Source organism: Siphateles boraxobius, unplaced genomic scaffold (assembly GCF_051911475.1).
Source record: "Siphateles boraxobius isolate OS27281-9 unplaced genomic scaffold, OSU_SipBor_1 13, whole genome shotgun sequence".
Lineage (NCBI taxonomy): Eukaryota > Metazoa > Chordata > Actinopteri > Cypriniformes > Leuciscidae > Siphateles > Siphateles boraxobius.
The window spans coordinates 20,584,445-20,600,346 of record NW_027508733.1 but is presented as its reverse complement, the minus strand read 5'-3'; the positions used below and the strand labels follow the sequence as shown (position 1 = coordinate 20,600,346).

General features: G+C 38.3%; 1 protein-coding gene across 4 annotated transcripts in view; it reads right to left on the bottom strand.

Moving 5' to 3' along the window:
• Positions 1 to 269: 269 nt before the first annotated feature.
• The window catches only part of cbarpb (CACN subunit beta associated regulatory protein b), a 23,918-nt gene continuing 8,285 nt past the window's right edge, over positions 270 to 15,902 (bottom strand). For 2 of the 4 annotated variants that reach the window (XM_077226542.1, XM_077226543.1), the window contains exons 4-10: positions 14,283 to 14,362; positions 13,915 to 14,077; positions 12,759 to 12,930; positions 11,729 to 11,881; positions 11,027 to 11,261; positions 7,496 to 7,685; positions 270 to 3,751 (exon numbers count right to left, since the gene is read on the bottom strand). In XM_077226542.1, coding sequence (XP_077082657.1) covers positions 2,314 to 3,751; positions 7,496 to 7,685; positions 11,027 to 11,261; positions 11,729 to 11,881; positions 12,759 to 12,930; positions 13,915 to 14,077; positions 14,283 to 14,362 — 2,431 coding nt within the window. In that variant the 3' untranslated portion in view covers positions 270 to 2,313. The remainder of the gene's footprint in view (positions 3,752 to 7,495; positions 7,686 to 11,026; positions 11,262 to 11,728; positions 11,882 to 12,758; positions 12,931 to 13,914; positions 14,078 to 14,282; positions 14,363 to 15,902) is intronic. The other 2 variants (XM_077226544.1, XM_077226541.1) reach the window with 2 other exon arrangements.

The window sequence follows — 15,902 nt, the reverse complement described above, 5'->3', positions numbered from 1 at the left end:
ATAGTTGACCCAAAAATGGACATTCACAAAAGAAGATATCTAGAATAATGCTTCCGCTGTTTTTGTCCATAGTTAAAGTCAATGGGACTTTAACTGTGGACAAACAGGGTTATTATACTTAACTGAAACTAAAACTAAAACCATAAAAAAAACATTTTCATTACTTGAAATAAAAAAGTAATCATTTAATATATATATATATATATATATATATATATATATATATAAATAAAATAAAAAATATGCAAAAACTATAAACTTAACTATACTAAAATGACACTGATTGGACCCTATTGACTTTCATTGTATGAGATTTTTCAGATGAACTATCCCTTTAAAGGTCAAACGCACAGGAAGGCACCATATTAATCATGTGAGATGGTCTGTACATTTAATTTAGCCCGAAACAATCAATCAACAATATCAGCTAGTCTGAAGCTTTCTTTTCTCTGGCATTTTTTAATTACTCCATGCACATCAGCCAGTTCACCTAGATAATGAAAGCTTTTTATTTCTGGATAGGGTACTTCAGCTGCAGCCTAAATAGCACATGTAGACTTTAGTGTACTACTCAACAGCTCTAACAATCGCCCTAAAAGGGCACACGACATTGTGAGCCTTCATAGACAAAGCCTACAGATGCTACACAAGCTTTGCTTCATTACATTAAGAGCCTCTACACTGTATGTCGCCAATGGCCTCATATTTCACAATGATAGACTCTCTAACACATCACAACTGAGAATCCGCCGAGGACAACCTTCTGTTTGCATGCTTACGAGAAGATCAAACCCAGAATGATCAATACAACGCAACCCATTCTGTGAGCTCAACCCAAGAGCAGCTGCTGACAGATGAGAGTAGCATAGTGGATAGTTCGGATTAATGAGAATGGGGGCATTTGTACCGAGATACAACAATGGCTTATGCTGGGCAGTGGGATTTGCTCTAATTGACGGTTTTGTCCAAAAGCAGCGTGTGCAGCAGTTCACCTCTATGGATTCTTGTCTAGGTCATTTTTACGTAAAGTACTCCTCATGAACACACAGAGCTCATTTTGTGAAATACATGCAAGAAAAGGCATGCCCTTCTCTCAAGGAAATTCATTCAAATGTCTCAGGCTTGATTCAAACCCTTAGAGAGGCATATCTGTGATCATTATTTTACAGGATTGTTTTTTCTTTCCCAACTGTTGCTTACAGTGTTTTCATGTTTGATCTTGGTATTACCTGACAACAATTTGGCACTATTAACTTGAAAATTGTTCACTCTACTATTCATTCTCACAGATATGATCAATGATACAGAACAAATGATACAATTAAAAGATGAAAAGCACAATAATTATAATAATTCAATGGTCATATATCACAAAGAGGCAGGTTTAGCCATTCAGGACTTCAACAGGGAAAAAAAGGAGAAGGAAAAATGCTATTAAATGACAGGGACACTAAATAGTGGTTTGCGAATGTGTAAGTGGGAAACAAGCTAGTGTTTTAGTGCAACTAATCTTGTTTAACCCATTACAAACACTGGGAAAGAGTTTGCTTAGGAATTGGACCAATGCCATGGTGTTTTAGATTAATCAAGACATTTAGCATTGATAATGCTGCTGTATTTTTTTTTTTTAATACAGGATATGTGACATAATTAGACACGTCTACCCATTCTAGGAAACTTCAGTTTATGCTAATTATTATTTATAATTTAGGATTTGATTTATTAAGTCTGACAGCAGGTTTAGCTACACAACAAAAACCCAGATGCTAATAATAAATATTATTAAGTGTTTCATTTCATCACAACGTCCGAAAGCAAAACATAATAACCAAATAAAGGGCTATCTTGTACTTTCAAAATAAAAAAAATGATAATAATATTATTAATTTGGGTCATGAACAGACATCCGGATAGGCAGCATTGCAATAAAATTCATGCACTTACAAATATAATCAATCTTTAATCTAATAGCACCCAAATTCACAGTGGATTACCTAGTGCAGAGAAAATATTGGCTTTTGAAGTCAACGAGTAGCTAAATGGAGAGCTTTAATAACAGACTTTGACATTTCATTTGTTTAAGACTTGGTCCACTGAGCAACGTGAGGTATGCGCCTTAACTGCCTTTTATTTAACAATGTGTATGGAAGAAATGCCTCTACACCATTGGTCTAGGACATAACGACAATGATTTCAACTTCATTTAAATTACCAAAGTAAACCTGTTCCAGATCGGAGCCAATGTCGATCAAAACTTTGGACCTGTAGTTGCTGCGAAGTGTTCTTGTACGCGGAGATGAAGGGAGCCACATGCTACACTGGACTGTGATCGGGCGATGTGTAGGTCATGGTCACTGCACTACACTCGGACGGTTCCCTGGTCCTGCGGAGATCCGAGTACAGCCGCTCTTCAAGGGTAGCCGCTAGCTTGTCACTCAGCTCTTCTGTGATTGTCTGTGGGCCGTAGCTTGTACATTTGTGCGTACATTCATCAGGAGGCTCAGGGGGTGGCAATGCTAGCCTAGAGTTCTCCCGGTCCACCGATTGCTCTCCAGCAATGTCAATTGTTGGAAGAGGCTGTGATGCCTCAAGGACTTCCTTTTCGTTGATGGTTCCACTGCTTTCAGTGCTGGAAGATATTCTTATGTTGTCTGGATCCACATCAGTAGCAGTGTCCTGATTTGCCTTGGGTGTCTCGGGAGTACTGGTTGCACCTTCGCTGCTCTCTTCATCAGGTGCACTAATGATTCGTGGGAGCGTGCTGTGGTAGCTAGTCTCTAAAGGATAGTTTACAGTTTCACCACGTCGGAGCGGAGAGCGGTACCGGTCAAATGAGGTTTGGAAGCGCTGGCCGGGGTCGCTGTATTGTTTGGAGCGCTGCCACTGCTTGCGCAGGTGCACGCGAGAACGATGCTTGGAGCGAAGCGGGGACTCCTGCTGATCGAACTGCGGGTCGTGCCGCAAGTACTCGTTGAAAAGTGCGTCGGTTTTCTCGTCAATGCTGTAGTCACGCCGGGAAAGGACGGGGGGATGAGGTTGATCATTCTGTTGAGTGAACATCTGGCCGAAAGGGGACCACTGAATGGTACTCTTGTCTGTTTCCACTCCGTCTACACCACCACTGGCACCTGCGGGTTCCTCTTCGAGTTCTTCGTCAAAGATCTCCGTGTCGAAGCTCTCGCACAAGGTCCCTTTGCGGCCGGAACTGAAGAAGTGCCTGCGCTCCACGGCGGAGTCGTCTTTACTGCTACTGCTGCTTCCGAACAGTCGCAGCTCCTCAGGAGCACGCGAAGGTGCTTCTATCGAGGCGTAACCGCTGTCCATCTGGAGGAGCTTGCGGTTTCCGGACTCACCGTCACTTCCTCTTTCAGAATCGAAAATATCCTGCTTACGTCTTTTCTCCGATCCCTCATCTAGAGGCAAGTCTGCATCCCCCTCTATCTCATCCCCAATATCCTGCGAGGGGAACCTATGAAGCCCTCCCATCTCGGTCTTACCTCCTAGAGAGCACACGCTTTCTACGTCACTACGGACTGAGTCTTTGTCATTGTTGCTGCTCTGGTCAGACGACACATACCGCTCGAGGGAGGCACGAAGAGTCCAGATATCACGGTACAAGGTCTGAGGTTCTAAGCTCTCTTGATGACAGCCTATTCCAAGACTCTCATCTGGGGGCTCGGAGGTAAGGCCGATCACCCCGGGACCCATCACTCTGCTGCAGCTGGGCTCCACCATCACCTCCACCTCTAACCTGAAGAACAGCACACATATGAAATCAGACAAGCTCATAGTCCTACATATAGTCAGTATTTCTTTAAAAATGCCACAATGTAGAACAGCATGTTTCATGTCAGTGTGCACTGTGCATCTGTCAAATAAGCTTTCCGGTAAAGCCCTAATTCCAGATTTAGACATTTTTACTTTTATTTTGATGTAAATATACTGTATTTTTGCATAATTTTATTATTTATATAAAATGGCAATGCTCCAATAAACAGTAAATAAAAAAACCTCTGCAAAGCACGATAATTAAAGTAGCACTTCTAAAAATATCTAAAAACAAATACATCCAAACCAAGGTAAACTATTCAGCTTAATTAAATGCTTAGTCTAAATTAGTCAAAAAGTCAACCACTGTGAACCATCCCTACTATATTAATATGTTTTATGTCAGTGTGGGTCTACACACAATTATGAGGACTGTAACTTTTTTATGTTTTAAAAAAAAGTCTCTTATGATCACCAAGGCTGCATTTATTTGATCGAAAATACAGTAAAAACTGTAATATTCTGAAGTATTTTCACAATTAAAAATAACTTTCTATTTAAATTTAGGGACGCACAATATATCAGCCACCATATCGGATATCATTTTTAATGTTAACGTTATCATTACGCCAGCAGCCATTTCACCCTGTAGCCCAAGACTGGTTGCCCACTGAAGCTTAGCAGGGTTGAGCCTGGTTAGTATCTGGATGGGAGACCTTCTGGGAAAACCAGGTTGAGGTGTTAGTGAGGCCAGCAGGGGGCGTTCACCATGTGGTCTGTGTTGGTTCTAATGCCCCAGTAAAGTGATGGGGACACTATACTGCCAAAGAGCAACGTCCTTTGGATGAGACGTTAAACCGAGGTCCTGACTCTCTGTGGTCACAAAAAATCCCAGGATGTCTTTCGAAACAAGTAGGGGTGTAACCCCGGCATCCTGGCCAAATTTGCCCAGTGGCCTCTGTCCATCACGGCCTCCTAATCATCCCCATACAGGTCCTTCTCAAAAAATTAGCATATTGTGATAAAGTTCATTATTTTCCATAATATAATGATAAAAATTAAACTTTCATATATTTTAGATTCATTGCACACCAACTGAAATATTTCAGGTCTTTTATTGTTTTAATACTGATGATTTTGGCATACAGCTCATGAAAACCCAAAATTCCTATCTCCAAAAATTAGCATATCATGAAAAGGTTCTCTAAACGAGCTATTAACCTTATCATCTGAATCAACTAATTAACTCTAAACATCTGCAAAAGATTCCTGAGGCTTTTAAAAACTCCCAGCCTGTTTCATTACTCAAAACCGCAATCATGGGTAAGACTGCCGACCTGACTGCTGTCCAGAAGGCCATCATTGACACCCTCAAGCAAGAGGGTAAGACACAGAAAGAAATTTCTGAACAAATAGGCTGTTCCCAGAGTGCTGTATCAAGGCACCTCAGTCGGAAATCTGTGGGAAGGAAAAAGTGAGGCAAAAAACGCTGCACAACGAGAAGAGGTGACCGGACCCTGAGGAAGATTGTGGAGAAGGACCGATTCCAGACCTTGGGGGACCTGCGGAAGCAGTGGACTGAGTCTGGAGTAGAAACATCCAGAGCCACCGTGCACAGGCATGTGCAGGAAATGGGCTACAGGTGCCGCATTCCCCAGGTCAAGCCACTTTTGAACCAGAAACAGCGGCAGAAGCGCCTGACCTGGGCTACAGAGAAGCAGCACTGGACTGTTGCTCAGTGGTCCAAAGTACTTTTTTCGGATGAAAGCAAATTTTGCATGTCATTCGGAAATCAAGGTGCCAGAGTCTGGAGGAAGACTGGGGAGAGGGAAATGCCAAAATGCCTGAAGTCCAGTGTCAAGTACCCACAGTTAGTGATGGTCTGGGGTGCCATGTCAGCTGCTGGTGTTGGTCCACTGTGTTTTATCAAGGGCAGGGTCAATGCAGCTAGCTATCAGGAGATTTTGGAGCACTTCATGCTTCCATCTGCTGAAAAGCTTTATGGAGATGAAGATTTCATTTTTCACCACAACCTGGCACCTGCTCACAGTGCCAAAACCACTGGTAAATGGTTTACTGACCATGGTATTACTGTGCTCGATTGGCCTGCCAACTCTCCTGACCTGAACCCCATAGAGAATCTGTGGGATATTGTGAAGAGAAAGTTGAGAGACGCAAGACCCAACACTCTGGATGAGCTTAAGGCCGCTATCGAAGCATCCTGGGCCTCCATAACACCTCAGCAGTGCCACAGGCTGATTGCCTCCATGCCACGCCGCATTGAAGCAGTCATTTCTGCAAAAGGATTCCCCACCAAGTATTGAGTGCATAACTGAACATAATTATTTGAAGGTTGACTTTTTTGTATTAAAAACACATATTTTATTGGTCGGATGAAATATGCTAATCTTTTGAGATAGGAATTTTGGGTTTTCATGAGCTGTATGCCAAAATCATCAGTATTAAAACAATAAAAGACCTGAAATATTTCACTTGGTGTGCAATGAATCTAAAATATATGAAAGTTTAATTTTCATCATTACATTATGGAAAATAATGAAATTTATCACAATATGCTAATTTTTTGAGAAGGGCCTGTATATACTGAGTGGCTTCATCTTTACTTTGTCTCCTCACCAACACTTAAGCTGGTGTGTGGTGGGCATTCTGGCGCAATATGGCTGCCGTCGCATCATCCAGGTGATGCTGCACATTAGTGGTGGTTGAGGAGATTTGTGGCTTTTAATGGTGGGACTTTTGTTTCGTAATCAGGCTCTCAAAAATTATATAAAAATAGGATTTTCACTTATCGGCCAATATATCGGTTATCGGCTTTCAAATTTAAAGAATTATCGGTTATCGATATCGACTAAAATTTTCATATCGCTGCATCTCTAATTTTAAAGTGACATTTATTCCTTTGACAAAGCTGAATTTTCAGTTTTCAGTGTCACATGATCCTTCAGAAATCATTCTAATTTACTGATGTGCTGCTCAAGAAATATTTCTCATCAATCCGAATGTTAAAAACTGTTGTGCTGCTCAATATTTTCGTGGAAACTGATGCATTTTTTGCAAGAATCTTTTATGAACAAAAAGTTAAAAAGAACAGCATTTATTTGAAATAGAAATCTTTTTTAACATTGTTAATGTCTTTACTGTTGATCACTTTAATCATACTTGCTTAATAAAATTATTAATTTCTTTAAAAAAAAAAATTACTGACTCCAAAGTTTTGAACGGTACAGAATATCAAATATATTATTTTTGTTTATTTTTCCTTTCCGTTAAAGCTCTGAGGCCCAGATTCAGAGATGTTAAAACAGATGCCTCCATGAACGCACAGATGGTTGTGACTCACTATGTGATGGTTCATTTGAGGAGACCACTGCACAGCAACAGATTCAAGAAAGTCAGTTGTAATAGGTAGGCAAATATAAACAAATATACTGATGATGCGATACAAAACCATGCGTATTGACCTTCATGGACCATTTTGCAAAACATATGCAAACCTATCGCTACAAATACCAAAAAGGTACACCTGTGGAATTAACCCACACTCAAGGAAACAACTTCCATAATTCTAAAGCAAAGCTTTTTGCACTGTAAGCTTATGATGCCATGATACGGCAGTGTGATCAGCGTGGAATGGGGTCTGCTTTATGAGGAGTGGCGTGGCAGATGGTTGCTATAGCGAATGCATGGGCGAGGCAATTAAAGATACCTGCCAAGGGAGGGTGGGGGTGTGGAAGGGGGGGACAGAAGGCGTGGACTGGGCCGGGTGGGGCAGTAGGTAACATCCTTGGTGCGAGCGATGTATTGTATGAGGTCGATGTGATGGGCGTCATGCTCCTCTTGGTCCATGCTCTCGCTGGCTGCACGCTGTCGCTGGAACTGCCTCCGTTTGGGGGAGCCTTTGGGGACGACATGAATTTTGCGTTAACAGCCTCACAAAGCAAGTTAAAAGGCTAACATGAAATCAAAATCAATACATTCGAGGTTTTATTGCCAACGATTAACCGATCCACCAAAAAAACCCTGCATAGTATCTTGTTAAGATTTGCCAATGGTCGCAGGTTCCGTTGTCACCAACAAAGTTCAGCGATTCGGTGTTTCCCGAAACCATAGTTCCACTGAACATTCGCAAACATCAAAGTTACGTGGATGGAACTAAAGCTCTCGACAGCATAGGTTCTTGTTGGTATTAGCCAAATATGGTCACAAGTTTTTGTAATCTCTAATTAAAATGCAATAACTTGCTTTAATTACTCGCCCTCATGTCATTCCAAACCCGAAAGACATTCTTTCATCTTCGGAACACAAATGAAGAACTTTTTGGTGAAATCTGAGAGATTTCCATCCCTCCACAGAGAGCTATGCAGACACTTTGACGCTTCAAAAAGTTCATAAAGTGATAGTAAAGCTAATCCATATGAATCGAGTGGTTTAGTCTAGATTTTCTGAATTATGAATAAAAGCCTAAATTCAATCTGTTCAACATATAAAGTGATCGTGTCTCTTCAGAAAATTTTGGACTAAACCGCTCAATTCATATGGATTAGTTTTACGTTCTCTTTATGAACTTTTTGAAGCGTCAAAGTGGTAGTTGCGTAGACTGTCAATGGAGGGACAGAAAGCTCTCAGATTTCATCAAAAAGATCTTCATTTGTGTTCAGAAGATGAAAGAAAGTCTTATGGTTTTGGAATGACATGAGTTTTGATTAGAATACATTGATTGCATACGGACTTGGCGCAAAAGTGCAAATATTTCAACGCATCCACAAATCAAATTAAATTCGGTAAATTCCACATACGAATTACTGCTCGCAGCTCCTGCACTACTCTCCATTGAAAATGAATGACTTCTCCTCTGTCATTTGTTGGATATAGTAAAAGAGTTGTGCAGGCTATTGAATAAAGTTAACCAACAGTAAAATGTTTATTTAGGTATTGTAACATGGATTGTCTATAAACTTTTTTTAATTATACATTTTAATAATACACTTTAATTTAACAAATTTTTTATGTGTATTCTAAATGTAGTACATTAGTTGTAATGCATTAAAAAAAACATAATTAACAATATAATATGTATCTTATTAGTTAACCAGGGCACTCTACAATGGAAATCCATTCTATTAGAGCATTGCTTTAATCATGACCCTATTGTTCCACAGAATAAAAAAAAAATATATAGTTTGAGACGCTCTTTGTTGCCATCTCTCCTTTAAAAAAAAGAAGAAGTTTGGAATAGAAGAGCCCTGCGTCAACCGGCCATCTGCTTGAGAGTGAGTCTTGGCACACAAATAAAGCAGCTCCGTCTTGGCTGAGAGAATATTCTATAGTCTGCTACATACTGTGTGTGTGTGTGTGTGTGTGTGTGTGTGTGTGTGTGTGTGTGTGTGTGTGTGTGTGTGTGTGTGTGTGTGTGTGTGTGTATGGGTGTGTGTGTGTGTTTTTAGCAGACTATAGATTACTATCGAATATAAAGCCGACCTGTTTCTCTGCTCCATGCTACATGAAGGCACTAAAACTCTATTAAGGTCTTCAATCATTTTCCAAGGTAACACACAATGCAGGGGCTAAATGAAAAGCACAGAAACATTCAATATTGCTTTGCATCTAATCCCTGAGGCTAGGAAACTGATCGCTTCACAGGTTCATAACACTGTCTGTACTTTCCACAGCAGTGTTCTTTCACTTACATTCATGCTGACAGACCTGAGAGGATAAACTGAAAGATTTTGACAGTAATAATTACGTAATCAAACAACAGCATTCTAGTTAATCTATTCATTCATGTTTATTCATTCAGTCTCATCAGCTACACCATGCGCTTTTCTCATTATTTAAATATTAGGCAGAATAATATCATACTTGCGCAGCAAGCATTAAAAAGCTTTTTGCATGTCAATGTATGGGCAAAAATAAAGAAATAAATAGGCCAAGGCCAAAAAGACTAAATTTTAAGCTTTTAATTGTCTTAACCACAAATTATTGTTCAGGAAATTAGCCAAATTTAAGCAAATGCACTACTAAAATTTTTTTTTTTTGCCAGATTATGGGAAGTTGTGTGTGGAGTGATGAATCACAATGAAACACGAGTTGCATGGTGATGCCCCAGAGCGGTGTCATCAAAGATCTGCTGAGAAATATTATAATAAATGCATCTCTACCACAGTGAAGCATGGATTGTGCGGGAGCCTTTTTAGCTCCTTGTATTAGTCAGCTGCTTCACTGTGAAAAGTCATTTAATGCTTTGGAGTACAGGAGAATATTGCAAAATGGCTTGCTTCCCACAATTGAAAAGCTGTTATCTAAAGCGGAATGATCAGATTTTACTTTTCAACAAGACGATTCTCCTGCCCAAATTGCAAACACAACCAAGAAGTGGCTTGAGAACAAGTCCATCAGGTTCATGTTTTGACCTGGTCAGAGTCCAGATTTGAACACTGTAGTGAATATTTAGTCTCATATTAAACTCTACCGTTAACATGAAGCTGTTAACATGAAGTGGAACAACACTGACTCTTCTTCCTGTAAATATCTGTCTGCAATTCCGTGCTATATCTACAGTATTTGTGCAATTCATGCAAATTTACTGACCAGTGATTTGTGGTTAAAATAGTTAGACCATTAAAAGACCACTAAATATTTGGCCCCCCTTTATGTTTTTTTTTTTTTTTTTTGCCCAGGAGTGTATAATAAAGAGACAACAGAAAATGCAGAAGAAGAACATGTGATTGAGCCAGTTTTGAAGGATCATGTGACACTGAAGACTGAAGAGTAATGATGCTGAAGTTTCAGCTTTGCATCACAGGAATCTTTTTAAAAATGTATTAAAATTGAAAACTTAAAACCTTTTTTTAATTTGTAATGATATTTCCCAATATTACCATTTTACTGTATTATGGATCAAATAAATGCAGCCTTCGCTGAGCATAGGAGATTCAAAAACATTTAATAATTGTACTGACCCCGAACGGTACTGTCAATTACATAAATGACCTAAAACTATTGTGGACACAATGTGCAAACATCACACATTTTTTCAAAATTGTGTACTTGTCATGGGTTGTCTAAACAGTCTTTCTAAAGGAGATTATTATACTATAGGGGGTCTTTGGCATTAAATACAGTCGGAAAAAAAATCTTCAAACAGCATATAGCAATTCCATTATAACATGCACTAAAAACATTAACAGTCTGTTCATTAATTATGAAACTCACACTGAGTATTGGATGTGTCACTGACCTCTCATGTCTAGACTTGAAGCTCTTTGGCTGCTGTCAAACTTCCATTTCTTGATCTTGAAATAGGGACTTGCTCCCTCAAGGCTGGCGTGTCGGCGGAGCTTGGTGAAGAACTGCAGCATTGGGCCCTGCGGGGCCCCTCCAGATGAGGACAGGGCCGTGGCTGAGGCTGATGCACCCTCTCTACCATTACCCATGATGCCTGCACTTCTGCCGACTCCTCCTCTGACCTCCATCTGTTTTTGTTCGCAAGATTACATAATTGCAATAAAGTATAAGAGATAATTATCGGCATCGGCCGATAAATTTAACTGTTTGGGTCTTTTTTTGTAGGACTTTTATTTTGAAATCACTGAGAACGTCAATACCCGAGCATCCAAATCTCTCATAGGCTTTATGCCGAACGTCACATGAACAAACAGGAAAACGGAAAACTTTTAAGTTCTTTCTATTCTTGGTGTTTTATTCGATTTAAATATCTGAATGTTTGAAGAAGAAAAAAAATGTAAGACCCAAAATCAAGTAAGATATCAGTCTGCATATGCGATGGACACATGGTTATGCATGTGTTTTCTTATCTTTAAATTATTAAACAGTGAGATATCATATATACTGGTTTAATATCGCCTCTGCTCTCTAAAATATCGGTTGCGCACTAATTATTATTCGTCAGTGGGTGAGTGTATTAGTCTGTGTGACTCACTAGACATGGACTGGAGGGCTCAGGACCGGCCGCCGCAATGCTCTCACAGAACGTTGTGTGTACAGTGGAGTTGAGAGCGTCACCAGGAAGGGCAGAGCTGGGACTGAGACTTCGGCTGATCAGGGCAGTCTGTGGCAGTGAACATACTGGTGGCTGTGCATGTGACAAACACAATGCGTGTTATTGCTTATGGTAGTAATGAGAAACAAACCTAAACAAACAAAATCATACAGTCATTCGAAACTTGTCTACTACAGATATAAAAAAAATTATCATAAGCTTCAGACTGAACAACTTCATTGGAACAGCATGCTAACATCATACTAACCAGGTACGATGAAACTGATTTGAAACCAATGAGACTGGGCTGTGGGAGGGGCTTCCTTTTGTAATGACAATGAAACCAATTTTTAAAAATTTGACAGCTAAACAGATTATATTTGATGTTTCTTATACCGAATTTTGGAACAATGAGATTTGACTGTGGGAGGGGTTTCCTTGTGGAATGACAATGAATCGAATTTTTTAAATGCGACAGACGATCAGATCATATTTTATGTTTTTTATACAGAATTTTGGACAAATGAGATTATTGAAGATTGAGATTAATGAGATTATTCTGTATATATAGACTGCCATTCTTACACACGTTGAGATAAAATTCCAAAATTCTTGGAAATAGTTGAAATGTAAATACTGTAAAAAAATGTAAAAAGTTTGGAGTCAGTAAGATTTTTAAAATGTGTTTAAAAGAAGCTGGAGCTGCTTAGGACAAAAAAAAGTACAATTTGAGGATACAGTTTGATTTACTGTATCTCATGCCGCTTCATCATGATGTGACTAAGGTAAAGTAGGAGTAAAAGCTAACATGTTAAAACATTAATGACCCAAATATATAGATAAATCAATTGCTCACAGCATAAACGTCTCCTTACACACCATATCACTTGACAAACTGACAATCCATTATGACATTAGTGATTTAAACTGACATCATACTCTCCTATTAGCAGAGCAATGTGACTGTCACCTGAAAAATTGAGAGGCTGGATTTAGCGACGGGGCGCGTTGTCATGGCAATACTGTTCTCTGATGACTCACACTCGTGGATGGTGAGTATCTGGAGGGCGGGTGGAGGGAAGTGGAGGTGGGTGAGCCGCGCGTTCTTCAAGTGATGGAAGTCGCCCTCCGTAAGTGTGTACCTGAGGGGAGGTGGAAAAATGTCACACACTGTTAGTATTTATCACTTCACTATAGATTTGCATCACAAATATATCACGGGAGTGTTTGCTGAAAATGTCTTTTAGATAGTTAAAGATAAGCGGACTGTGCTAGATTTATGCATAGGTCCTGTTAGATCAATAATTATATAGTTATATTGGATTAAAAGAATGATATAAAAATAATTATTAATAAAATATATAATTATAGAAATATCTCTGTGTGTTATTTAAAAAACACCATTTTAAACACCCTTTCCTTAAAAAAACTAAAGTGAAATTTGATAAATGACAAAATGTATAAATTCAAAGTCTTTATTTGTGTGGTCATATATGTATGATTAAGTATTAAAGAATTAAATGTTTTTAAAAAGGTTTTAGATAATATATAACAATATTATAACAATACACAAACACTAACACACACATACATATATGACCTAATTCAATTTAAATATTCAAATGTTTTAATACTTGAAAATTCTTCAAATAAAATTTAAATAATTTAAAAAAATATATTTTTTAAAATACTCTTAAATGAAATAGTTAAACAATGTGTATATATATATATATATATATATATATATATATATATATAATATACATTTAATACTTATGCATTCATTTTACAAATAAATTACAGAATATTTGAAAAATGTGTACTACAAAATATTCATTTGTCAAATTACAGGTGATTAAAATGTGAGGTTTTTTTTTTCTTTCTTTTTTTTACAAAATATACACTTTCCTTACACATTCTCATTCATTTTTTAACCTCAAATCTTGATGTTGACAAATGCCCATGTTATTCATCAAGAGCTAGTGCATCTGACAAGCACAGATGTAAATGTAAAACGCATACATTAAGGAATAATGAAAGCTGCGATCTGCTGCGGCAGTAAGCGCTGTGAATAGGAGCTCCTCTGTGTGTCTAGAGTGGGCGGTATGAGTGAGTGGGCGGCTGACCTTCGACCTTTCTCCTGTGTTTTTTTGCTATGATCGAAGAGTGCTGCTTCGTTGAAGGAGACCCGGCGGCCGGTTGTGCCCGTGGAAAGGAAACGCTCTGTCTCCATGTCGTGGGAGCTGGCTGCCGACAGGCAGTCTGACTCATCAATGCGAATCGTAATCTCTGTGCGGGGAGAGACGGATTAGACCAGAGGACGTATTTGTTTTTCACATAATACCCTCAGTTGATGTATGTGAGACTGCATAAATGTCGCTATAACTTGACCTCGACATTTTACCTGAAGCATGTATGTAAATACATATGGAAATGCATTAAATTGGAGGCTGACATATTATATAAACATTAACTTTATTAGTGAAGTTCTTACCATGCACTGGCTGGGCCTCCTCAATATATGTGGTGTTACTTTTCTCGGTGTCATCGCTAGCCCTGAGGCAAACAATGAACCTTCAATGCAAACATGTAATGAGTCAAATTCAAACATGTAAATCTCATTCACAGCATGCATAAGTGGGTCATTCTCAAAATATGGTGCAAACATGGTCCTAGAGTTTGATTCTATTGCTGTGCACATTTTTTATTAATTTATTTTGCATTGAAAATCCCTTTAATATTATATTATATTAAATAATATATTAATACATATTATATATTAATTATATTAAATATATTATTTATATTACAAATTATTAAGTAAGAATTCAGTTATATGAAATGGTTTGATTCTATAGTTTTGCACATTTTGTTTTATTTTATTTTGCAATGAAAATCCCTTTAATATTATATTGTAAGTTATATAGTTACATATATATATATATGTTATAAAGTTATTAAGTTAGTATTAAATAATATGAAATATTTTTTATTATTATATTATATTATAAAGTAAATAATAATATATTTAATGTAACACTAATGTTTATATTTTGTTTTATTGGTTTTGTCAATGTGGAGATTCCCCCACCAGATTGAAAAGTTAATAATTTACCTTTAAAATAAACTGTGTTTAATTAAAAATGTAATTGTCAGTTAATACTCAAAGCAAGAATAAAAAATAAATACAATTATAGTGGCTTTTAGTCCATGTGAGTTAGTGTTCAGGTTATTCTACGTATATGCTAATTTAACCCCTGAAAATTGTTGAATCTTAAATACACATTTAAAATTTACAATAGTGAAAATACTGATGATGTCATCCTGAACTACACAGATTTTTGTCCAATCAAACGCTGGAATGAAAATAATCCTCCCCCTAATGCCACCTGCAGCCAGATAAAAAAAAAAAAGAAGTAAATTATGGCTGTGATGTAATTTAAAACAAATTGAGATGTCCTGCCCAAACTTCCTGTTTCAATACGAAACATGACTTTATGGGGTCTTTAAATTAGGTTTTGCAATATTTTGAGAATGTCCCGATTGTGAACAATTAAGAAATAAATAACTCATTCACATTCACCTGCGTTGACATCTAACTAAATGCCATATGAGAGGGACAATAACAACACCGGCTCTATTACGACAATATACGCTTTGATTCGCCATAAGGCACAGTGGGTAATGAGAAACTGGAAATGAGTTTCCAGTCCTCTAACCACAGTGCACGGTGCCACACTGCGAGAGTGTGTGTGTATTAGTGGGTGTTGGCTAGAGTGCACTCTCTCCCGCACCAGGAGTGATTTATCGTGGCTGATGGCTGCTATGAGATCTCATTATACCCGTCATTTGTGTGAGCCTGCACTCCTCCAGGCTGCCTGGAGAGCAGACAGACTCTACACCTCTCAGCAGTCACTGACAAATACACCCAGGCTGTGACCAATGTGCGCTGAAAACATTTTCGGGACTGAGCGTCCTTGGCTTCACGGGAGGATCTGTTTATTCCAGTTGAATCTCTGCGTTACGGTTCTTTCTGATGTATAATTTAGCGTCAAACATAATCATATGCATCAGCTGTCAGGATCGTAACATACGCAGCAACATGAAAACATCA